The sequence below is a fragment of the Suncus etruscus genome, chromosome 14, assembly GCF_024139225.1.
Source record: "Suncus etruscus isolate mSunEtr1 chromosome 14, mSunEtr1.pri.cur, whole genome shotgun sequence".
Taxonomy (NCBI): Eukaryota; Metazoa; Chordata; class Mammalia; order Eulipotyphla; family Soricidae; genus Suncus; species Suncus etruscus.
In genome coordinates this window covers 66,811,119-66,834,666 of record NC_064861.1, presented here as the reverse complement: position 1 = coordinate 66,834,666, position 23,548 = coordinate 66,811,119, and the positions used below count along the sequence as shown (strand labels likewise).

The 23,548-nt window shown below is 48.1% G+C and overlaps 1 protein-coding gene across 1 annotated transcript; it reads left to right on the top strand.

Moving 5' to 3' along the window:
• Window positions 1-230: 230 nt before the first annotated feature.
• Window positions 231-16,773, top strand: MARVELD3 (MARVEL domain containing 3). Its single transcript, XM_049786427.1, has 3 exons — window positions 231-610; window positions 3,230-3,357; window positions 16,133-16,773. The coding sequence occupies exons 1-3, from the start codon at window positions 231-233 to the stop codon at window positions 16,771-16,773; spliced, it is 1,149 nt and encodes a 382-aa protein (XP_049642384.1).
• Window positions 16,774-23,548: the final 6,775 nt, after the last annotated feature.

Genomic DNA, 23,548 nt, shown 5'->3' with positions numbered 1-23,548 from the left:
CCTCTCCCCTCTCCTCCTCTCCTCTCCTCTCTCCTCTTCTCTCCCCTCTTCTCCCCTCTTCTCTCCTTTCCTTCCTTCCCCGCCCTCACAGCTCATAGCGCCCCCTGCCGGCGAGGCGCCCACCCAGGTGAGCGCTCCCTCCGGGACAGCGAGTGCGCGTGCGCGCAGGTGCGCTTCCCGCTCCGCCCCTTGAAACTTTGGCGAGTGGGTCGGGTCGGGTCGGGCCGGGCATGGAAGGCGCGTCAGGACCCCGCGAGTCCCGGGCCCGGCCGAGGGAGCGAGACCCGGGCCGGCCTCCCCGCGCGGACCGAGAGCGCCGCCCCGAGCGGCCGCGGGACGGAACGGGGCAGCGGCGCGAGGAGCGGAGCGGGGCCGCCCGCCGGGACCCGGAGCGCGAACGGGACCGAGCGCGGGGCCGAGATTCCCGCCACGACCGGGCCGCGATCGGGGAGCAGCGAAGACCCGGGGGCAGATCGCGGCCCAGTCGGACCCGGGACGCGCCCCCGAGACCCCCCTGGGACGCGCCCCCGCACCCCCACGCCGCGCCCTGGGGATCCCCGGAGCCGCCTCCTGTCTGGAAGGAGGGTTTAGGGCGCTGGGGGCCGGAAAGGTGAGCGGGGGGCCAAGTGGGGGGCCGGGGATTCAGCGTGGAAGGACGCGAGGGTTGGAGAGACGGGAGGGGGATTCGCTGGGGTTCGGGGGTGCGTAGCTGCAGCCTCTGGTGTCCCCCATCTTCTGCCCCGCCCCTTCACCCGCTGGCCCTTTGAGCTGTGGCCTTGGGAGGGGAGGGAAGCCTTAGGGTACCCCCACTTTTGGGCCCGGATCCGCTTAGCAAAGTTGGGTACCTGTTAGCTGCTAGGTGAGGTTTGACTTTGGCGTCTGGGAATTAATGGGGCAGGGTCTGCAACCGGAGCTTACCTGCTCACGGCACCCCCCGAGACCCCAAATCAACAGATATCTCGTCCAGGGTGCCTGTGGCCCTTGGCCAGCGCCCCCATTCCCAGAGAGACCCATAAAGCTGGTTCCTTTCCGTCCAGCTCCACCAAACCCACCGACTGGACAGCCCACCTTGAAGGCGGAGACTGTGTGGCCCTAGATGGTCAGGGTCTTTCTGAACACCCCCTCAGGTACCCCCTTTGCCCACACACACCCCCCCATTATGCAGGGCCCAGCAGGGACCCAGGTTCACTGGCTCTTCTGAAGGTTTCTGGGGCATGCACCCCTAAAAGGGAATCAGCCTCCCCCTTTCCCTTCTACATGCAACCAGTCTTGTGGGGACTGTGCGTAGCTGTCTCTGAGTACAGGCAGGTCCTAATCTCAGGCTGTGGGATTTGGGGGCTTAAATCAGTCTCCACGGTGCTGCTCCCCTCCTGAGTTTATCTTTCTTGTATCGTGAAACCTGGCTTGCCCCCCATGACCCCAGGCCGCGCCCCAAGTTGGCAGAGGCCCAGCATTCCAGGGCCCAGCAAGCCCCCTGTGACTGCACGGCCTAGGAGGGACCCTGACCCTAAATCAGGGCCCTGCTGCCCCGAGTGAGGGAGTCCCCGTTGGCTTCGGGTTTTGCTCCACACCGCCGACACCCTCCTTTAGAAGTCTAAGCAAAGTTAGGGGTTCACTTCCGTGTTTCCCTCCAGGGTCCTGAGCCCTGGAGTGATGGACAGGTGGGAGGGCGGGTCTAGGTTGGTGCAGCCCTGGGCTGTTATGTGAAGCAGAGCAGAGCCGCCAGGACTGGGCTCTGGAAGTTTACAGGGAACAGAACTGAAGCTGGACTGAACTAAAAAGGAATAAGAAAGGGGCCCTATGCAGAGAGAAGACTCCACAGTGACTGAGGGGCCTAAGGTGCAATGTCTTTCTTTGGAGAGCAGGAGGAAGGGGAGTTACTGGACCAGGGTCCCCTGAGCCATGCAAGTAATAATTTAGATTTTATCTGAGGCCATGAGTATTGGAATTTCAGCCCCAAGTCATCAATGGTTGGGGCCAAAGAGATAGTGCCAGGGATAAGGCAGTCACTTGCATGAGGCCAACCACATATGGTCCCTGAGCCCGCAGTCAGGAGTGACCTAAGTGTAGAACTGGGAGTAGTTTCTGAGCTCCATTGGGTATGACCTCCCCCCAAGCGCTTCCCCCAAAAGATAAGCATGTGGCATCTGCTAGAACAGTGTTTCTAGAAACCAATGGGGTCACTGGAATGATCCAGGGGTTGGAAGTAGCCTTGGATGCACCCAGAGAACACTTTCTCTGTTTCCCTTCAAGAAGGTCGAGTTTCAGGGGCCAGAACGGTGGCACAAGCGGTAGGGCGTCTACCTTGCACACGCTAACCTAAGACAGACTGCAGTTCGATCCTCCTGCTTCCCATATGGTCCCCCAAGCCAGGAGCGATTTCTGAGTGCATAGCCAGGAGTAACCCCTGAGTGTCACTGAGTGTGCCCCCCCAAAAAAGGTCGAGTTTCAGTGGCCAAAGCAAATGGCACAATGGATAGGGCATTCACCTTGCACGTGGCCTGGCCTACTTGGGTTCGATTCCGGCATCCCATATGGTCCCCTGAGTCTGCCAGGAGTAATTTCTGAGCTCTGAGCCAGGAGTAACCCCTGAGCACCGTTGGGTGTGGCCCAATCCTCCTCCCAAAAAAGGTAGACTTTTGGGGCCAGACAGATAGCATGGAGGTAAGGCATTTACCTTGCACGCAGAAGGACAGTGGTTCGAATTTCGGCATCCCATATTGCCCGAGCCTGCCAGGAGCGATTTCTGAGCATAGAGCCAGGAGTAACCCCTGAGTGCTGCTGGGTGTGACCCAAAAACTAAACCAAAACAAAACAAAAAAAGACTTTCAGGGGGTGTCTGAGGGATTTTTTTCTGAGAAGGAGCAAAGGAAGTTTGGGTGCTAAGGGAAGGAAGGGATACGAAGGATACAGCTGGGACCTTGGATCTGAGGCATGCAGCAACCCCACCACCACCCCACCCCACACAAACACACTTAGTTCCAAAGCTTAGCTTCCTGGTGCCCCAGCCAGACTGGAGGCAGCTCTCAGAAACCAGTTCAGTGAGCCTGTTGTCCCACGTATGGGTGTCCCAGGGGCCAATGAGGCAGAGAATTCTCTGGGGTGAAGAACACTGTCTGCCAAGGATCCTATTACTATCTTATTCTTCCTTGTCTGGGCACAGCACCAGGTGCCTCATGTTGTGAAGTTGATTGAGTGCCCTGAATCTCCTGTGTGTGTTTTATTCTAGTGAGTTCGCTTCAGACAGCTACCTGCCCCCTTATCCTGGGCCCAGACATGAGGAAGTGGACTATTACCAGTCGGAGGCCCAGGGCCTCCTGGATTGCCATAAATGCCGATACCTGTGCACTGGGAGAGGTGAGCCATGGCTGTGGGCTTCGCTTGGACAGAAACACAAGCTCTATTTCTTGCCCTGGGGTCTTGGGGAATTCTGCTACTTTTATTTCTTTACTCCACCAGTGCCTCTTCTTTTGTCAGGGAGGGGAAATGCATGTCTGGCAGTGCTCAGAGATTACTCCTGGCTCAGTGCTCTAGGGATCACTTCTGAGGTACCAAATGTGAGATAACTGAGATTGTCGAACCCAGATTAACCATTGAGAAAAAACACTCTTCTCACTTCTACTATCTCTCCAATCCACTTTGCGTTTTCTTTTTATTTTTCTCTTCTCCAAATATGAAGTAGGAGCTGAAAAGTCGGGAAAGTTCAGGAACTACTTTGGAGGGTCCAGGGGGCAGCATACCCAGCAGTAACAAGGGCTACTTCTGGCTTTGTGCTCAGGGAGTCATCCTTGGTTGTACTTAGGGGACCATATGTGGTACCCAAAATTTGGACTGGGTCAGTGGCATGAAATACAAGTGCTTTAACTTCTGTACTGTCTCTCAAGCTCCAAAAGTCTGGAAACTTTGGCTGTGATTCCTATGGTTCTCCAGTGTCCCCCAAGTGGCCAGGGAGGTGGGTAGAGTGTGCAGTGTTGACACTCAGTGCCCTGACCAGCCACTAGCCTATTATTGTCTGAGAGCTGGGTCCCCGGGTAGGTGACATGGTGACCAAACCTGCGTCTCTGCTTTGAAACTTGGGGAGAATGTTTCTAAACTAAGAAAGCAAATTTCTTTTAAGACTGGGTTTTCGGGCTAGAGACATAGTACAGTAAACATGGCACTTGCTTTGCACATGGCCTTCTTGGGCTCAGTTCCTGGCATTCTCTAGGGTCCTGCCAGGAGTCATACCTGAGCACAAAACCAGGAGTGAGCCCTGAGCACCAAAGGATGTGTCCCCCTAAACAAACTGCCATTTGAACAGTCTGGGCACCTTTTCACGTGATTTTCTGAGTCGCCCTGTTAGCATGGAGGGAAATCCTGTCTTGGGGTGTATGCTCCTGACTCACAGCATCTGGGAGGGATTTTCCCAGGCTGTGTAAGGACAATGGGGAAAGTTTTCAGCCCGAGGGATCGAGGTCAGGCTGCTGGTACATACTAATCCCTTTTTGGGTGTCACAGCTCTGTCTAATAGGATTTATACTGAGTGTTAATTACAGAGCTCCAGGATTCCAGGGCCCCGGGAGAGGACTGGGGTGACAGAAGCCTATGGAGTTAATGTTCTTCTGGACCCAGCTCTAGCTCCAGCACTGTATGCTGCCCCTTCCACCTGCCCTTGCACTGTAGGGTCCCAGCACAGCTGGGGAGATCCTCTGCTCTGTTACCCACTGACCACACAACCCTCACTCTAGTTTACCTATTATACATGATCTCTACTTTTAATTCTTTGAGTTCCTGAGGTTCAGAGAGGTATAGTAAGTTATCCAAAATCACAGAGCTTCAGGTGGAGGAGTCATTCGAAAAATTAAAGCCTGGGACCAGAACAATAGTACTGTGCGGAGGGCGTTTGCTTTGCACTTGGCTGACCCAGGTTTAATCTCCAGCATCCCATATGGTCCCTCCAAGCCTGCCAGGAGTGATTCCTGAGTGCAAGGCCAGGAGTAACCCCTGAGCATCACCAGATGTGGCCCCAAAACAAATAAATAATAAATAAGATAGAGCCTGACTCAAGGCTTAAATTGTTTTTTCACCTGTTTCACCTTTTTAGTGTGTGTGTTTGGTTTTTAGGCAACTACCTACACCCAGATTCACATTATTATATACATTATATATACACACATTATATACATATTATTATATACATGAATTATATATTATATAATTTTTGCAGCGTTGGGGGTTTGTTGGGGTTAAACCTTGGTGTGCTCAGGGCTTATTCCTGGATCTGTGCTCTGGTGATAGTGCTCAGATGCTGAAGCTAAGCAGAGTAAGCCTTTGCAAGGCCATCAATTATTGTAGTGCTGTTGCTCTATTCATTTGTTGGGGGCTACCACACAGTGTTGTTTGTATATTTACTTTCTTGAGTTATTTGTTTAGTGTTATTAGAGATGCCATTAATGAAGTGAATGATTCAACTTTTAGTTTGTTTGTTTTTTCTTTTTGGGTTTTGGACACACCTGGTGACACTCATAGATTAATCCTGGCTCTGCACTCAGAAATTGCTCCTGGCTTGGGGCAGCATATGGGACTCCTGGGAATTGAACCACAGTCTGTCCTAGGTTATCGTGCAAGGCAGATGCCCTGCCGCTTGTGCCACCACTCCAGCCCCACAACTTCTAATTTATGAACAGTAAAAGCACAGTCCCTTGCATTTCCTTTTTCAAATAATCTAAAAATAATAAAGAAAGAGACAAAAAAGACAGAAAGAAAGAAACTATGTTCATGGCATGAAAAAGTGACAAGCTTTTTACTTTTGCTCTCAGACCTGGCATGTTGCTTATACTCACTCAAAGAATGATGAATAATTATTTTTGGAACTTCATCTAATTAAATTAATCAACTACTGGGAATAGTTAAATAAATCATCTTTATTTACAAGATATTTTCTAGTCTTCAAAAATGCAGGATTCCTACCCCCAGTTATTTTATTGAGATATAATTGTTTTGCAATAGTTTCCGTATTCATTTCTATACTGCAATATCATATCACCTCTCTCCCATGGTTTCAGTAAAGTCAGATCTATTGCTCCAAAGTCCCTTCTACCTACACCCTCTTGGACTCCTCAGTTAGCTGTTCTTCTATTGCTTTATTTGCTTGTTTTGATTTGGTTTAGGGCCATACCTAGAGATACTCAGGAGTTATGCTTGGCTCTGTGCTCAGGAAGCAATCCTGGCAGGCTCATGGGACCATCTGGAATTCTGGGGTTTGATCTCTGGTTGGCTCCATTCGAGGAAACTAGGTACTCTCCACTGTACTATGGCTCCAGCCCTCAGTTCTGTTCTCCCCATTTCAGGACTTCGTTCTATTGGGGACTGTATATTCTTTTGCTTTATTTCTTTATACTCCACAGATAAGCATCTGATATCTGTCTTTTTTCTTTCTAACTCACTTCTTTTAGCATGAAATGCCTAAATATATCCAAGCTGCAGCAAAATTGTAAGATTTCATTTTTTCTTGGACCCAAGTAGCATTTCATCATATTCATTATTGGTCACCACAAGTTCTTTCTCCAGGCCTCCAAAACATACTTGGGTTGTTTCCTGATCCCAACTCTTTTGAATAGTGCTGCGATGAACATGGATGTGAATCTGTCCTTGCAGATGAATGTTCTTGTGTTCATGGGGTAGATGGTCAGGAGGAGAATCATAGAGTCATAACAGAACTCTGTCCTTCATTGTTTGGAGAAGTTTTCACACCACTTTACATAAAGGGCCAGCTAGAAAGCAGTCCCACCTATGGTTCATGAGGCCTCTTTTTCTGGGTCTCAGAGCAATAGCAAAGAGGGAATGGTGCTTGCCTTGCATGCGGCTGACCCTGGTTGGATCTCTGGTACCGTATAGGTGCACCCAAGCCTACCAGGTGTAATTACCTGAGCGCTGCTGGGTATGGCCCCAAAAACAAAACAAAACAAAACAAAACAAAAGCGACCTTTCTTACTAGTGTGAGGTGACTGTACATTGTGCTTTTGATTTGCATTTCCCTGATAGTGATGACAAACATTTCTTCTCTTTACCACTTCTATGTCTTCTTTGAGGAAGGTTCTGTTTAGCTCCTCTCCCCTTTTTGATGGGGTGGTTTGTTTGTGTGTGTATTGTTGAGCTTTGTGAGTTTATTATTTCTTTGTCCAGTATATGATGTGAAGATTTTTTTTCCTACTCAGAAGAGTATCTTTTCATTTTACACATATTTTCTTTCACTGTGCAGGAACTTTTAGGTGTGGCACAGTCCCCATGTGTTTATTTTTACAGTTGTTTTCATTGGCAATGTGAGTCTTCTCATAGACTCCGTGAAGGTCAGTATTCTGAATAATTGTGTTTGTATTTTCTTTATTGTACATAATAGACATGGGTCTGATATCAAGGTCTTTCATCTATTTTAAATTAACATTTGTGTATGGTGCAATAGAGATGTCTACTTTGGGGGTTTGTTTGTTTGTTTGTTTGTTTTGGATGAGGCTAACCAGTTTCCTAGCAAACATTTGGTCAAGAGAATCTTGTTCCACTTCATGCACTTAACCTCTTTGACATAGATTGATTGAGCATTTATCTGAGGACTTACCTTCTAAGGCCAGGGGTCTCAAATTCAATTTACCTGGGGGCCGCAGGAGGCAAAGTCGGGGTGATCCTTGAGTGCAAAGTCAGTAGTAAGCCTTGAACATTGGGGGGGTGTGACCCAAACAACTAAAACAAAACAAAACAAAAAAAGATTCCTCTAGGGCAGGGCCACAAAATGTTGTACGGAGGGCCGCAAACGGCCCACGGACTACGAGTTTGAGACCCCTGTTCTAGGCTCTCAAATCTATTCCACTGATCTGAGAGTCTGTCCTTATCTAGTATCACACAGTTTTGATTACTATAACTTTGTAGTATCGTTTACAGTCAGGAAATGAAGTGTCTCCCATCTTTTCTCTTTTTTGAGGAGGTACTGAGGAGAGCATCTGTGCTCAGGGAAAGATAGTATAAGATAGTATCTGTGCCGGAGAGATAGTATAAGAGTTAAGCTTTGCACACAGCTAACACGGTTCAACCCTTGGCACCCCATAAGGCCCCTGGGACTTCACCAGGAATGATGAGCTCAGGAATCCCTGAGCACAGAGCCGGTAGTAAATTTTGAGCACTGCCAGATATAGGAAAAAGTGTCATGGGAATTCTCATAGGGGTAGTATTGAATCTGTAGGTTGTATTGAGTATGATGTTAATTTTAATGATCGTTTGGGTGGTTTGTTTTTGTTTTTGTTTTGGAGAGCCCACACCTGGCTGCACTCAGGAGTTACTCCTGGTTCTGCACTCAGAAATCTCTCCTGGGAGGCTCAGGGGATCATGTGGGATGCTGGGGATCAAATCCAGGTCTGTCCCTGATTGGTGAGTGCAAGGCAAGTGCAAGTGCCACTGGCTATCACTCTGGCCCAATTTTAATGATAGTTTTTAATCTCCATATCACAAATATGTTTCCATTCCCTTGTCTTCTTTTATTTCACTGAGTCTTTCATTTTAGGGAGAGGTCTATGGGTTCATTAAATGTTAGATAACCCTGCCTTTGTCCCTTTAATCAGGATTACTTAGCTCCAACATTTGTTCAGGGTGGATTAGTCCTCAACATTTCACATCTTTATTAAACAGATTCCTACATATTTTTTATTTTTTTGGGGGGGGGCCACACCTGGTGAAGCTCAGAAATCGCTCCTGGCTTGGGGGACCATATGGGATGCCAGGGGATCAAACCACGGTCTGTCCTAGGCTAGAGCTCACAAGGAAGAAACCTTACCACTTTGTGCCATCACTCCAGCCCCGATATTTTTATTTTTATGTCACAGTCATGAATGAGGTTTTTAATTTTTCTTTTGCTTGTATATTGTTATTTACATATCAAATGCAATAGATGTTTGATTTTGTAGCCCCCAACTTTATTGTATAGGTTTATAGTTTCTAGCTTTTTGGTAGAATTTTTTAGGGTCTATATGTACAGTATCATGACATGTGAGAATAGTGAGTTTGACTTTTTTGTTTTTGTTTTGTTTTTTTTGCCACACCCGTTTGATGCTCAGGGGTTACACCTGGCTAAGCGCTCAGAAATTGCCCCTGGCTTGGGGGGACCATATGGGATGCTGGGGGATAGAACCGCTGTCCTTCCTTGGCTAGCGCTTGCAAGGCAGACACCTCACCGGCCCCCAGTTTGACTTCTTTTTTTTTTTTTTTTTTTTTTTTTGGTATTTGGGCCACACCCGGCAGTGCTCAGGGGTTACTCCTGGCTGTCTGCTCAGAAATAGCTCCTGGCAGGCACGGGGATCCATATGGGACACCAGGATTCGAACCAACCACCTTTGGTCCTGGATCGGCTGCTTGCAAGGCAAACACCGCTGTGCTATCTCTCCGGGCCCCCAGTTTGACTTCTTTACCAATTCTAATCCCTTTACTTTTGAACCCGAGACCCTCATATGCAAAGCATGAACGCCAGTTCACTAGCTTGTTCCCTGCCCCCATTCCCACTGCATTCTTCTCTTTCTCTCTCTCCCTCTCCCTCCCTCCTCTCTCCTAATTTCCTCCCTTCCCTTTCTTTCTTCCTTCTTTCCTTTCTTCCTTCTCTCCTTCCTTCCTTTTTCTTTCTTCTTTACCTTTACTTTCTTCTTTCTTTCTTTTCTTTCTTTCTTTCTTTCTTTTCTTTCTTTCTTTTTTCTTTCTTTCTTCTTTCTTTCTTTCTTCTTTCTTTCTTTCTTTCTTCTTCTCTCTCTCCCTCTCCCTCCCTCCTCTCTCCTAATTTTCTTTCTTCCCTTTCTTTCTTCCTTCTTTCCTTTCTTCCTTCCTTCTTTTCTTCCTTCTTCCTTCCTTTTTCTTTTTCTTTCTTCTTTTCCTTTACTTCCTTTTCTGTCTTTTTCTCTTTCTTTCTTTCTTTCTTTCTTTCTTTCTTTCTTTCTTTCTTTCTTTCTTTCTTTCTTTCTTTCTTTCTTTCTTTCTTTCTTTCTTTCTTTCTTTCTTTCTTTCTTTCTTTCTTTCTTTCTTTCTCTGTCTCCCTCCCTCTCTTCCTCCCTTCCTCCCTTCCTCCCTTCCTCCCTTCCTTCCTTCTTCCTTTCTTCCTTCCTTCTTTTCTTCCTTCCTTCCTTCCTTCCTTCCTTCCTTCCTTCCTTCCTTCCTTCCTTCCTTCCTTCCTTCCTTCCTTCCTTTCTTCCTTCACATGCATTATACATTCCCTACCAATAATCCACACCTAGACTCTTTAAATTATAATCTTATGTGATAAAAGTAGGCTGTGTAGTGGCAGCTAGTGTTCTTGATGAAAAGTAAATAAACAATAGCGGGGCCGGGCAGTGGCGCTAAAGGTAAGGTGCCTGCCTTGCCTGCGCTAGCATTGGACGGACTGCGGTTCGATCCCCCAGTGTCCCATATGGTCCCCCAAGCCAGGAGCAACTTCTGAGCGCATAGCCAGGAGTAACCCCTGAGCGTTACCGGGTGTGGCCCAAAAACCAAAAATAAATAAATAAATAAATAAATAAATAAATAAACAATAGCAGAAATTATGATATGTGGGGAGACCATCCAGATTGAAATTATAAAAGGTAATGTGGGACTTTAACTGGTGGGACTTTACTTTTTATGTGTTTATATCAAGATAATAGTGGGGGATGTAACTTGTAATAGAGCTGAGAGCCTAGATGGAACCCAGCTTTCCACAGTTTCACTGGACCTGAGTACCAATCTTCTCTCAAAACCAAGGAGAGGCTGGAGAGACAGCAATGGGCAGCACACTTGCCTTGCATGTGGCTGACCCGGGTTCTATTCCTGAAGCCTATATGGTCCCCAAAGCCCTGACAAGAGTAAGCCCTGAGTATAGAGCCAGGAGTAAGCCCTGAGTACGACCCAGATGGCCCCAAAACAAAACAGGGAAAAGTAGGCTGGTCTGGAGTCAGTCAACCCTCTGGAGAGGCTTTTTGAACCCTGGCCCACTGTGTGGCTCTTGTTCTGGAGTAGGGGGTTGCAGCCCTGCTCCATGTCTAGCTCAGCTCCCACCCTTACGTCATGCTGAGCAAAGGAGAACATGTCTGTTCGACTGCATAGACATGAAAGGCCAGGTCAGGGCTGAGAGCTGAGTAGTGTCTGCATAGGGAGGCGAGGATAGCCAGACCCTGGGTAGGACCATCATGCGTCATTGGTCTCCGCCATCCTCTGCCAGCTTGGCATGGGTTCTCAGGCTATAACAGTGCAGTGGGCATTGTTGCAGCTCCTCCCTGTTGTGGCCTAGATGGGCTGGATCTGGGAAAGTGTCACCTTCTTGATTTGCTTCAGAGAAACAAATGCAAACAAAGTGAAACTTCAAAACCTGCAAATTGAATAGAAATTTAAGCACCACAAAGCCTGTTTTTTTCTTAATTATTATTGTTTGAGGGGTCATACCCAGTTATGCTCAGGGCCAATCCTGGTGCTCAAGAGACCTCAGTGAGGCTCAGGGGACCTCACCTCCTACCTACCAACATGCCCTCCAGCCCTTTGCACTGCCTTCCTGCTCCATTCCTTTCTTTCACTCTGCAGGGAAATGGGGAGAACCCCCATTTCCATGTGTAAATGCCCTGCTCTGCTTCCACTGGCTATTCCTCTAGGTTCTAAGTTATCAATAGTTTCTTTCAAACTTGGGGCCAAACCACAGCTAGCCATGTACCTCCCTAAGAGGAGAACAGTCGGGAAAAGGAATATTCTCGGGGCAAGAAATATTCTTGCCATCTTGGTGTCCCCTCCTACAGCTCAGTGGCCTGATTCCCCCTTTCCTTTCTTCTGAGAGTCATCATTTCAGCATGGAGTCTCTCTGAGAGGATTTCTGGGAACCAGGGTTCCTCATGACCATCTAATGCTGGCCAACTCTACTATTTAATGCTGAACAACTCGCATCTACAGCTCTGCCAGGGGAGGGCTGCAAGCTGGTCAGGTGGATGGTGACACCTGCAGGCTGCAGTCTCGGAGGCTAGAGCTCCCCTTCAGTGTGCCCCCTCAGAGTACCCTCTCTTAGAAAGCCCTTCAGTGTCCCACTCAGAGCAATTCCTCAGAGCATCCCCCTTAGAGTGCCCCCAATCAGAGCACCCTCTTAAGGCACCCCCTCAGAGTCCCCCTTAGTGTCTCCCTCAGAGACCCCCTCAGAGCATCCATCAGAGCACCCTCTCAGGGTGTGCCCCACAGAGCATCCCCCATAGGGCATCCCCTCAGAGTGCCTCTCAGAATGCCCCTCTCAGTGCCCCTCAGAATCTTCCTCAGGGCACACCCTCAGAATGGCCCTCAGTGTCCCTCTCAGAGTGCCCCTCAAAGCATTCCCCATAGAGTGCCCCCTCAGAGCATTCCCCCTCAGAGGACTCTCAGAATGCCCCCCCTCAGAACACTCCTCAGAGCACCTCCCTTAAAGTGCCCCCGAAAGCCCCCCCAAGAGTGCCCCTCAGAGTATTTCCTCAGTGCCCCTCAGTGTTCCGTCAGAGCAACCCTCAGGGCACCCCCCTCAGAACACTCCCTCAGTGTTCCCTTTCGAGTTCCCCCTCAGAGCGCCCCTTCTCTTGCAGCCTGTTGCCAGATGCTGGAGGTGCTCCTCAACCTGCTGATCCTGGCCTGCAGCTCCATGTCGTACAGCTCCACGGGGGGCTACACGGGCATCACCAGCCTGGGGGGCATCTACTACTACCAGTACGGCGGGGCATATAGTGGGTTCGAGGGCGCCGATGGGGACAAGGCGCAGCGGCTGGACGTGGAGTTCTACCAGCTAAAGCTGCCCACGGTCACCGCGGCCATGGCCTACAGCGGGGCCCTCATGGCCTGGGGCTGCCTTGTGCTGGCCCTGGGCGCCCTCCGGGCACCGTGGCACTGTCCGCCGTGGCTGGTGGTAGAGGGTTTGCTGGACGCGCTGGTGGCTGGGGCCTATGTGCCCGCCATGTACTATTTCTTCCAACGCCTGTCCGACGCCTACGCATCACCCGTGTGCCAGGAGAGGGAGGCACTGTACCAGAGCAAAGGCTACAGCGGCTTCACCTGTGCCTTCCACGCTGGAGACATTAGCGCGGGCGTCTTCGCAGTCCTGGCCATGGGGGTCTTTATCCTGGGTTCTGTGCTGGCCTTCAGGGGTTACCGGAAGGTGAAGAAACTGAAGGAGAAGCCTGCACCTGTATTAATGTTCTAAAAGCATTGAGGGTGCCAGAGAGAGCTTAAGCACAAGGCTTAAGTCACTCTCCTCTTGCATATGGCTGGCCCAGGCTTGATCCCCAGCCATGCACAATCCTTGGAAATGATCCCTAAACACCCACAGGCATGGCCCAAACTCCCTGCCAATGAAGTATTTCCAGCATTCTGCCAGCCCCAGATATGACTCAGGGATCAGGCCTCAACAACATATGCCCCTGGGTTCGATCCTCAGTACTGTGGGGATCAATTCAATTCAACCCAAAACTGTTCTGCTAAGTGTCAGTACTGAACGCTGTGTTGGTCTTCCATTGGCTGTGGAACTTGTTTGTGTGGGAAGGTCTCAGGGTTCAGAATAAGAAAGAGGCTGAATGAAAACTGCAGCCCCAGATGCACACGGAGATGCACCACAGCCAGCACCAGCACTAAGTTCAGGAGAGCAACAGTGTGAGCTTCTGTTCATCTTCCATGGAAGCAGCCTCCAGCCAGAACATCTCTGCGCCTGGCTGTCCTCAGAGCTCATTAGGGCCAGAGGGGGTGGGCACCCCAGGGAGGGAAGGAACATCTATAAGATCTAAGCCAGAGGTAGGTGGGCGATTGAGGCAAAGGAGATCAGATTAATTCACTGGGTTGCAAAGCAGCTATTCTCCTCGCTCCATCCAGGGCCTCCGGAAGCTCAATAAGTGTTTTGTACCTCTTGTAAATGTACCATTGTCCAAAGAACTCAACCAGCCATCTGGAATTCAGGATCCAACCAGAGTAAAAGAATGTAGATGCTTTCCCAGCAGAAGAATGCTGCTTTGAGCTGGGAGCTTCATGGATTCTGGCAAGGGACAATATAGTCTTGATCCAAAAGAACATGTTCTGTGCCTTATGTGACAATAATAAAACCTCAAAAAACAAATCATGAACTTGGAGGTGATGGTTCTCATGACACTTACATTATCCCTGAAATACCAGCCACTTAACTGCATTGAAAGGATGAGTTCCAGTTGGGATCTAGGAAGTAGCTCTGTCGAGTTGAGATGATTTCAAAAGCTTCAGCAGAGAAGTTTGTGTTTTGTTGTTATGGACCACATCTAGCAATGCTCAGGACTTACTCCTGGATCTGCACTTAAAAATTACATATAGCGGGACTTGGGGAACCAAATGGGATGCTGGGGATTGAACCTGAGTCAGCCACATGCTAAGCAAACATCTTACCTGCTCTACTACCTCTCCAGCCCCATTTGTGTGTGTGTGTGTGTGTGTGTGTGTGTGTGTGTGCACGTGTGCGCGCCACACCTAGTCATGCTGTGGAGTTACTGCTGGCTCTGCGGTCAGAAATCTCTCCTGGCAGGTTCAGGAGACCATATGTAATGTCAGGGATTAAACCTGGGTCAGCCATGTGCAAGGCAAATGCCCTACCTGCTCTCGCCCCAGCCTTTTTTAAAAGGCTATTTATTTTGCATTTGATGAATGGCTTGATGGACCATGTATATGTTTTTATTTTAATTTAAAAGAAAAAGTTTGATCGGTACATCTCCATTTTTTCACATTTTCAAAAAAGTAGCGATGAGAGGAAGCTAGGTATTAAATGGACAGCCACTTAGGTGAGTGAGTCTTGCTTGCCTGAAGAAATCTTGGCTATTTCTGCCTTCCTGTCACTTTGTAGCACCCTCTGCTGTCCCTCTAGAGAAAGTTCATCTCACCAGAAGGAATAAGCCAACAGTGCGCATCTCATTGCCCCAGATCTTTTGTACAGTTCCTGCAAGCCTGGCAGTTTTGGAGCCTGTTGGATATTGAGAGAGGAGCCAGACCAGACCCAGGTGGTAATGTGGTCATACATAGGAGGCCTGTTCAAGATACCCAACAGCATTGGACCTGACCAATGACAGTTATTCTTGGTTGTTGCAGATTTATTTGAGGTCTGAACTCATGGACCAAGACACCACTGTTCCCTTCCAGTCAACCTAGAGGAAAGTTTGATGTGGTCCATGGCTCGTAGTAACGAATTTCAGGGGGCAGGGCTGTATAGCATGTTCAAAAGGGAAACTAAGGCAGAGGTGTGAATGGAAAATTAACTACCCATCACCCCACTCCATCCTGAATAAGAATAAGGCAGTTGCTTGTGCAGTAGGGACAGTGGCTGATGGATTATGGGCAGGCAGTGATGCCCTAATATGATTGTCAGGCTGGATCTAAAATGCACGTTCTGAATCAGCCCCAGGGCCCTTCACAACGGCACCTTAGGATTGTGGTGGAACCCCAGTTAGGTGGAATTTTCCTCCCTCCTGATTGCCCAGGGATTCCCAACTGTCATGAGTAATGTCTGTTCTTTCTAGGCCCATGTCAGGCATTTTAGGGATTTCCCAGTTGCGCAGTGGCCCATCCAGAGACAGCTAGTCAACTTCTTTATTTTTTATCACTGACCAATGAAGCATCTATGAATGGTTATGCATATAGTATTGAACATATCTAAAATTTTATTGGGCAGCATGTTTTTGGGCACCTATTCCCAGGGACCACATGGTAGAGGTGATAGATTCTGGGGCTCCTGCTTGTAGACTGTATACCTCAACCCTTTGAGATCTCTCCTAGCTAATATTTCATTTCTTGGGAAGGGGATCACACATGATGCTGCTCAAGGTTTGTTCCTGGCTCTGTGTTGGGATATCACTCTTGGTGGGACTTGGGGAGAGGGGAGAACTATACGGGATGCTGGGGGTTGAACCAAAGCCTGCCTTGTGCAAGACAAGTGTCCTCCTGACTGTACTTTCCACTCCAGCCCCAATTGTGTTTTTCTGGACCCTGCAGTAAGTGTGCAAATTTACATAGTTAAGGAAACCTAAAATCAAAGATGAGCGTCTGAAACTCGGCCTCATCCTCCCCGGCCGGGCCCCAGGTGACGCCTTGGCAAGCTTTCCTGTGTAAACGCTGCCCACCCATGTTAAACCGCAAATCTCTCTCCCCCTAGGTGTGGTACAGATAGTGGAGGTGATCTTGAATGGGATGGTGCTCATGTGTATCGTGGCCTCCTACTTTGTGCTGGCCGGATTCAGCGCCAGCTTCGCCAGCGGTGGCGGCTTTGGGAACAACTATTACTCTCCCTTTGAGGGCACCGAGCTGGAACAGGTCCGCCAGCTGGACCAGCAGTACACAGTCCTACGCGCACCCCTCATCTATGGCGGCGTGGCAGTGGCCCTGGGCCTGGGCGTCCTCACCATGGGCGTACTGCTCAAAGGAGCCAGGAGTCTGGACAGACTGCCACGGCGGTGGCTGCTCCTGGAGGCAGCCTTTGGGGTGCTGGCAGCCGTGGGCTACTGTGTGGCCATCGGCTTTTACCTGCACGGAGCCCTGCAGATCAACTCCACGGACACGTGCAAGGCCCGGGAGAGGCTCTACGCCCGCAAAGGCCTCACCTGGATGAACTGCCAGCTGGCGGGTACGGACGGAGCGGCAGCCACCTTCGCCTGCATGCTGGTGGTGATGTACGGAGCCAGCGCCGTGCTGGCCCTCCGGAGTGCGCGGGAGCAGAAGCGTCTCTACAAGGACAGCCGGTCACTGCACATGAGTCCCAGACCCGCCCCGGAGTACATGTGGTCTGGGACACTGTGACCCCAGTGTCTGTCTACATAATCCTTTGTCTCAGACAGCACGGGCCCTGTCAGGTTGCACTGGACAGCCATGGCTTTCACAAATGTAATGGTCTCTGGTGCCCAGCAAGCTGACTTTTCAATCGATACTGATAAAGGCCTGGAAAATGCAATGCTAAAAGAGCAATGCTAAAAATAAAAAAGGGCGCAACAGCAGAATTTTGGGTTCACCTGCTGGGATGGCTGCCCTGTCAAATGTGACAATCACTTTGAGTGTCCAGGCCCAAGAGAGTTGAGGAAAGAGGACCAAGAACCACATCACCCTTGTTCTCACTATTTAAAGTCTCCCAAGGGGCCAGAGAGATAGCATGGAGGTAAGGCGTTTGCCTTTCTTTCATGCAGAAGGTCATCAGTTCGAATCCAGGTTCCCATATGGTCCCCCGTGCCTGCCAGGAGCAATTTCTGAGCATGGAGCCAGGAGTTTCCTCTGAGCACTGCTGGGTGTGACCCAAACACGCAAAAAAAAAAAAAAAAAAAAAAAGCAAAAAAATAAAAATAAAGTCTCCCAAAAGGGGACCGGAGAGACAGCACAGAGGTAGGGCATTTGCCTTGCACACAGCCAACACAAGACGGACCTGGGTTTGATTCCCGGCATCCCATATGGTCCTCCGAGCCTGCCAGAAGCTATTTCTGAGTGCAGAGTCAGGAGTAACCCCTGAGCACCACCGGGTGTGACCCAGAAACAAAACAAAACAAAAAAAGAACCAATGAAGTCTCCCAAAGAAATGGGTTGTTTCCTGGACAGGGCCCAGCACAGTGCTTCTCGAACAGTGGGTCCTGAATTCAGAAGAGTGAGGTGTGGTGTTTCCCTTCCTGTGCATGATGCTCTATGAGCTTCCTTCTGGGCCCTGACACAAAAGCAAGCTTTTAGCACATGCCCTCTCTTGAGGGTCCTGCATTTGGACCAAGAAACACCTTTTTGGTTTTTCCTTTTTGCCAGCTGTCTTTCTTTCTTTCTTTCTTTCTTTTTTTTTAGGGGGCCACACCCAGCAGTGCTCGGGTTACTCCTGGCTCTGCACTCAGAAATCGCTCCTAGCAGGCACAGAGGGACCATACGGGATGCCGGGGATCAAACCAATTTCGTCCTGGGTCAGCCACATGCAAAGCATATGCCCTACCACTGTGCAACCACTCCAGCCGTAACTTTGCTTTTCTTGTAGCAAGTCATTGCTCACTTTCTTGAGGTTTTCTGAACCTGAGGCATCCAAATAGTGAGAAGTAAAACTCATGAAACGTGGCCTTTGACTGATTCCAAAGACGAAGCAGTTACTTACAACACTAGCAAAAGCTGGTTGGTGGGGGACCCTCTTCTCTATTCTTGGGAGTGCCCTCCTCTGGACTGTATCTGCTACAGGATTTTTTTTTCTGTTAATTTTTAACCACTTCCCCACGTCCTACATTGTTTTCGAAATGTAACATCACCTACACTGAACCTCAGAAATAAAGTTGTCAGTATTTTTCATCAAAAGCTTTCTAACTCTTCTGATGATTTGCTCGTCTTATTTTTCTTTTTTCTTTTCTCTTTTATTTTTCACATAAATCTGCCTTTATTATGTCTGCCTTTATTATGTGAAAATTTGGAAATTGTCCTGTTGAGGCACAGCATGGGCAGAGCCTGTCCCGAGCCTCCTCTGAATCCTCAGGCACTGAGGGGGTCAGCAGTCCAGATCTGGAAAGCTTTTTTTGGAAATTTCATCTTTGGTGCTACAGGTCCTGCTGAGATCATCAAGGTCTCTGATTCTACTGAGGCCACCTGTGCCATTTGGTCTGCCGAGGCCACCCCTGACGCTGGATTCACCAGCGCCACTCTGTCACTTGACCCACCGAGACCACTGATGCTGTTGTCCTTGCTGAGAATATCAATGGTTATGGGCAGGCTGAGACTAGCCATGCTGCGGACCTTCCGGCTGCTGATGGTCTGAATTTTGCTATGGTGGTTGCTGCCACTAGTATCACCTTCAATACTGCCTCTGCTGATGCCTTTGCTGCCACCACCGTCTCTGCTGCTGTACCTGATGCTGCTACTGTCTTCAAAGTCCCCAACATGGCTACCATCTTTGCTTTTCTCATGGTCACTGCTGATGCCGGGGCCAGCATCTGGCACAATCTTCTGTTCCCTGAGCAGAAAGCAACCGCAGTATGACAGCAGAAGAATGAGCTGCACCACGTTTGTGGTCGACAGCCTCATGCTTCAACTGAAACTCTTGTTTCCGTTTCAGCCACAGAAGGTTCCTGTTCTATGAGGTCATCAGGTGACATCATGAATGCCAGTGAGGGTCAGGGTCAGGACATGCTGGTGAGGCCTGTCAGGTCACATATGCTCTTCCATGAGGGCTGCCTTGATTATCTGGTTCTTCCTCATTTCCTCTGGAATAGCCCCCTAGGGACCCCATTCAGGAGTTCCCCACTTCCAGGCTATAAACTGTCTAAGCTGTTGCTTGCCCATGAAGCTCTGTATCACTCCTTTAAATCAAAACAATAACTTCATTGGATAGAATATTTTTGGTGACTTGTTCACTCCATTGAGTTCCACGGTGTTTTTTCTGTATCCTTCCATTCCCACTGGCTCAAAGTCTCATCTGTGAATCTTCTGGGACTCCTTTTGTATGTGAGTTCCTTCTGAGTTTCAATATTCTGCCTTGGATTTTGGAATTCAAAGTATAATGTGTCTTGGAGTTTTTCTAGTTGGGTCTATTTTTGCTGGGACCCTTGAGAGTCTTGGATATGGGTGCCTGTAATCCTCAGCTCTGGAAAATTACCAGTGTGTTGTTTTAATATAAAATAAAAGTCTAAAGTCGGGCCGGCGAGGTGGTGCTAGAGGTAAGGTGTCTGCCTTGCAAGCGCTAGCCAAGGAAGGACCGCAGTTCGATCCCCCGGTGTCCCATATGGTCCCCCCAAGCCACGGGCAATTTCTAAGCACTTAGCCAGGAGTAACCCCTGAGTATCAAACGATGTGGCCCAAAAAAAACCAAAACAAAACAAAAAAAGTCTAAAGTCCTAAAAAGGAAAGAAAGAGAGAGAGAGAGAGAGAGAAAGAGAGAGAGAGAGAAAGAAAGAAAGAAAGAAAGAAAGAAAGAAAGAAAGAAAGAAAGAAAGAAAAGAAAGAAAGAAAGAGAAAGAAAGAAAAGAAAGAAGAAAGAAAGAAAGAAAGAAAAGGAAGGAGGAAGGAAGGGTGGGAGGGAGGAAGAAAAAGAAAGAAAGAAAGAAAGAAAAGAAAGAAAGAAAGAAAGAAAAAAAGAAGAAGAAAGAAAGAAAGAAAGAAGAAAGAGAAGAAAGAAAGAAAAAAGAAAGAAAGAAAGAAAGAAGAAGAGAAAGAAAGAAAGAAAGAGAGAAAGAAAGAAAGAGAGAAAGAAAGAAAGAAAGAAAGAAAGAAAGAAAGAAAGAAAGAGAAAGAAAGAAAGAAGAAAGAAAGAAAGAAAAGAGAGAAAGAAAGAAAGAGAGAGAAAGAAAGAAAGAAAGAAAGAAAAAGAGAAAGAAGAAAGAAAGAAAAGAAAAGAAAGAAAGAAAGAAAGAAAGAAAGAAGAAAGAAGAAAGAAAGAAGAAAGAAAGAAGAAGAAAGAAAAAGAAGAAAGAAAGAAAGAAAAGAAAGAAAGAAAGAAAGAAAGAAAAAAGAAAGAAAGAAAGAAGAAAGAAGAAGAAAGAAAGAAGAAAGAAGAAAAAGAAAGAAAGAAGAGAAAGAAAGAAAGAAAAGAAAAAGAAAAAAAAAAAAAAAAAGAAAGAAAGAAAAAGAAAGAGGAAGGGAGGAAGGAGGAAGGAAGAAAGAAGAAAGGAAGAAAGAAAGAAGAAAGAGAAAGAAAGAAAAAGAAAAAAGAAAGAGAAAGAAAAAAGAAAGAAGAAAGAAACGAAGAAAGAAAGAAGAAATAAAAATAAAGAAAGAGAAAGAAAGAAAAAGTGCTTTGTTATACTAATAATTACTTTTTTTTAAGGTATTTTTTTTGGGGGGGGTCACACCCGGCAGTGCTCACAGGTTACTCCTGGCTCTGTGCTCAGAAATCACTCCTGGCAGGCTCGGGGACCATATGGGATGCTGGGATTCGAACCACTGTCCTGCATGCAAGGCAAATGCCTTACCTCCATGCTATCTCTCCGGCCCCCTAATAATTACTTTAATGTCAATTTTTCCTCTATTGAGACTAGCCCACCTGCCCAATTATTTACAAGTTGAAACCTACCCTTTTGGAGAAATGGGGTTTGCATATGTAAAACTGTGAAATAGAACTTTCTTGCTGCTGGCCTTTCCTTTTGATAGCATTAGAACTCTGAAAAATTGTTTTCTTCTTTTCCTCTATATAGCAGTGATAGTTTATTTTATTAGTCTTATTTTTCACTCCCTATCAAATGCAGCTTGAAATAGACACTGTCCTTACCTTTTTTTTTTTTTTTTTTGGTTTTTGGGCCACACCTGGTGGTGCTCAGGGGTCACTCCTGGCTGACTGCTCAGAAATAGCTCCTGGCAGGCCCGGGGGACCATGTGGGACACCGGGATTCGAACCAACCACCTTTGGTCCTGGATCGGCTGCTTGCAAGGCAAACGCCACTGTGCTATCTCTCTGGGCCCTTTACTTTTTAAATTTAATTTTAGACCACACTGTTCAGTGCTCAGGATTATACCCAGCTCCTTGCTCTGGGACCAGGCAAAGCCAGGGATGGGATACGTGTTCTCCAGCTACCTCCTCAACTATTCCCCCTCCCCCCTCTGGCCCACACTATATGCTTTTATGATGATGATGAAGATGAGGATTTTTCTTTTTCCTAATTGCCCCATGGCTTTTCAATAGTGCACTTTTTCATAATGGTTTTATTTTTATTTTATAAACTATAAACCTACAAATTTGACAGAAATTTCAGTTTCTCTCTTCAATATAGTCAATATTTTCAGCAAATGTGAAATTGGTCCAAAACATGACAAAATGACTTTTAAAAATAAAGTTACCAGGGGTCACGCGATAGATATAGTACAGCAAGTAAAGCGCTTGCCTTGCATGCAGCTGACCCAGGTTTGATTTCTGGCATCCCATATGGTCCCCCAATCCCACCAGGAATGATTCCTGAATAAAGAGCCAGGAGTAGCCCCTGAGCACCGCCAAGTGCAATCCCAAAATAAAAATTAGACCTAAAAATAAAGTTACCACACCTTCATGTCTGACCCATCTGGTAAATGTTTCTTTTTCGCATCCTTGTTCCACACTCCCACAAACTTTCCTTTTTCCCATAATATTCCCATAATTACCTTTCTGCTCTCCATTCAAATCTTTTAATTAGCTCATTCTTTTTTGTTGTACTTGTTTTGGGGCCACACCTGGTGGTGGAAGTCATGCCCAGTGGTACTTGTGAGACCCAGAGGGGCACCATGTAGTTAGAGCTAATTCTTACCAATCGTCCAAAGCAAAAGACCCAAACTGCCTCTCTAGATTATACTAGGACAGAGGAAGAATTAGATGTCCTCCCTTCTGGGTAACAACACCTGTGCACCCCAGAAAGGTACTTCTATTCAGCACCTGAATCCCAATGTGCTGGTCAGTGCCCCAGTTTCCATACAGACATGCATACTTTGGTTCACAGCAGCAAAAACTATTTCATTAACCCCCTTTCTAACTATTCTCACCTAGCATTTACTCTCCCCAAAGCACATCTCTAATCCGTCATTCCTATACTGTGGCCCTCTGCTTGAAAATCTGGGATCCTGGGCCTATCACTCACCAGCCATTTTGCAATTACTAAAAAGAATAAGACTTTTGTCTTGGGTCTTGTTTTGCTTTGGGATCACACCAGGTGGTACTCAGGGGTCTGGGCCCAGCTCCCTTATGCACAGAGAGCAAATGAGCCCTCAGGCTCTAATCAGTATCAGCACCCACTGCCCCTGCAAGGCTCCCTGACATCCAGAACCTGTCAGGCAGCCTGTCTTCTACCACCAGGCAGGTTAATCTTCCTGGTTCACTGGTGAGGGGCCAAAGGAAGCCGAGGAACTGGAAGGGGCTGGTCGTCCAATGAGCATCTTGTCCCCAAGCCCCTCATCCAGGAAACATTTGGTTTTTCTCTAAACCCGCAACTGAGAGAGAAGTAGGAGATATGCAACCAAGGGTGTGGGGGGGGGGTGGAGAGAGAGAGAGATGCGCCTCAGGGCAGTTGAGTGGAAGAGAGGACACCCAGGCCCCTGGCATGGGTTGGCTCCTCATGGAGCACGGTGGTCTTTGGCGTGCCCCCAGAAGGCAGAATCCACAGGACAGGGCACGCAGACCTGCGCTTAGGCCTGCACTAAAGCAAAGTGGGTGGAACTCAACCCCTGCTGATGAGACGTGTTTTTAGAATGTTCTGCCCTGTGAGAAAGCCGACAAGTGCTTTCACGTGGCCCGTCTGAACGAGGCCGAGTTCTGTCGCAGGGGGTTCCGACACCAAAGCCACCAGCATCCATTTGGCGCCCTGTGACATCAAGTCTGACTTAGAGCAGCTTCAAACTGGAGAGGGAGTCCAGGGAGTGACCTGCCCTGTTAGCTGACCCAGGTGTGATCTCTGCCACTGCATAGGCACCTGAGCAACCACCAGGAAGCATCCCTGAGCACTACTGGGTACTGATGCCTTCCCCCACCACCCAAAAAAAAGCCAAAAGAGCAAATCGGTGGGAGTATCCTCTAGTAAGCTCTATGCGTTTCTGAGACTGGAGCAATAATACAGCAGGTACGACACTTGCCTTGCCCACGGCCAACCAGTTTTTTTTTTATCCCCAGCATCATATACGG

Excerpts from the sequence above, each read along its gene's own strand:
- MARVELD3 (XM_049786427.1), top strand. The coding sequence starts at position 231 with ATGGAAGGCGCGTCAGGACCCCGCGAGTCCCGGGCCCGGCCGAGGGAG. Across the intron at positions 611-3,229 it reads GGGCGCTGGGGGCCGGAAAG|TGAGTTCGCTTCAGACAGCT; the intron begins GTGAGCGGGGGG and ends GTTTTATTCTAG. Across the intron at positions 3,358-16,132 it reads ATACCTGTGCACTGGGAGAG|GTGTGGTACAGATAGTGGAG; the intron begins GTGAGCCATGGC and ends CTCTCCCCCTAG.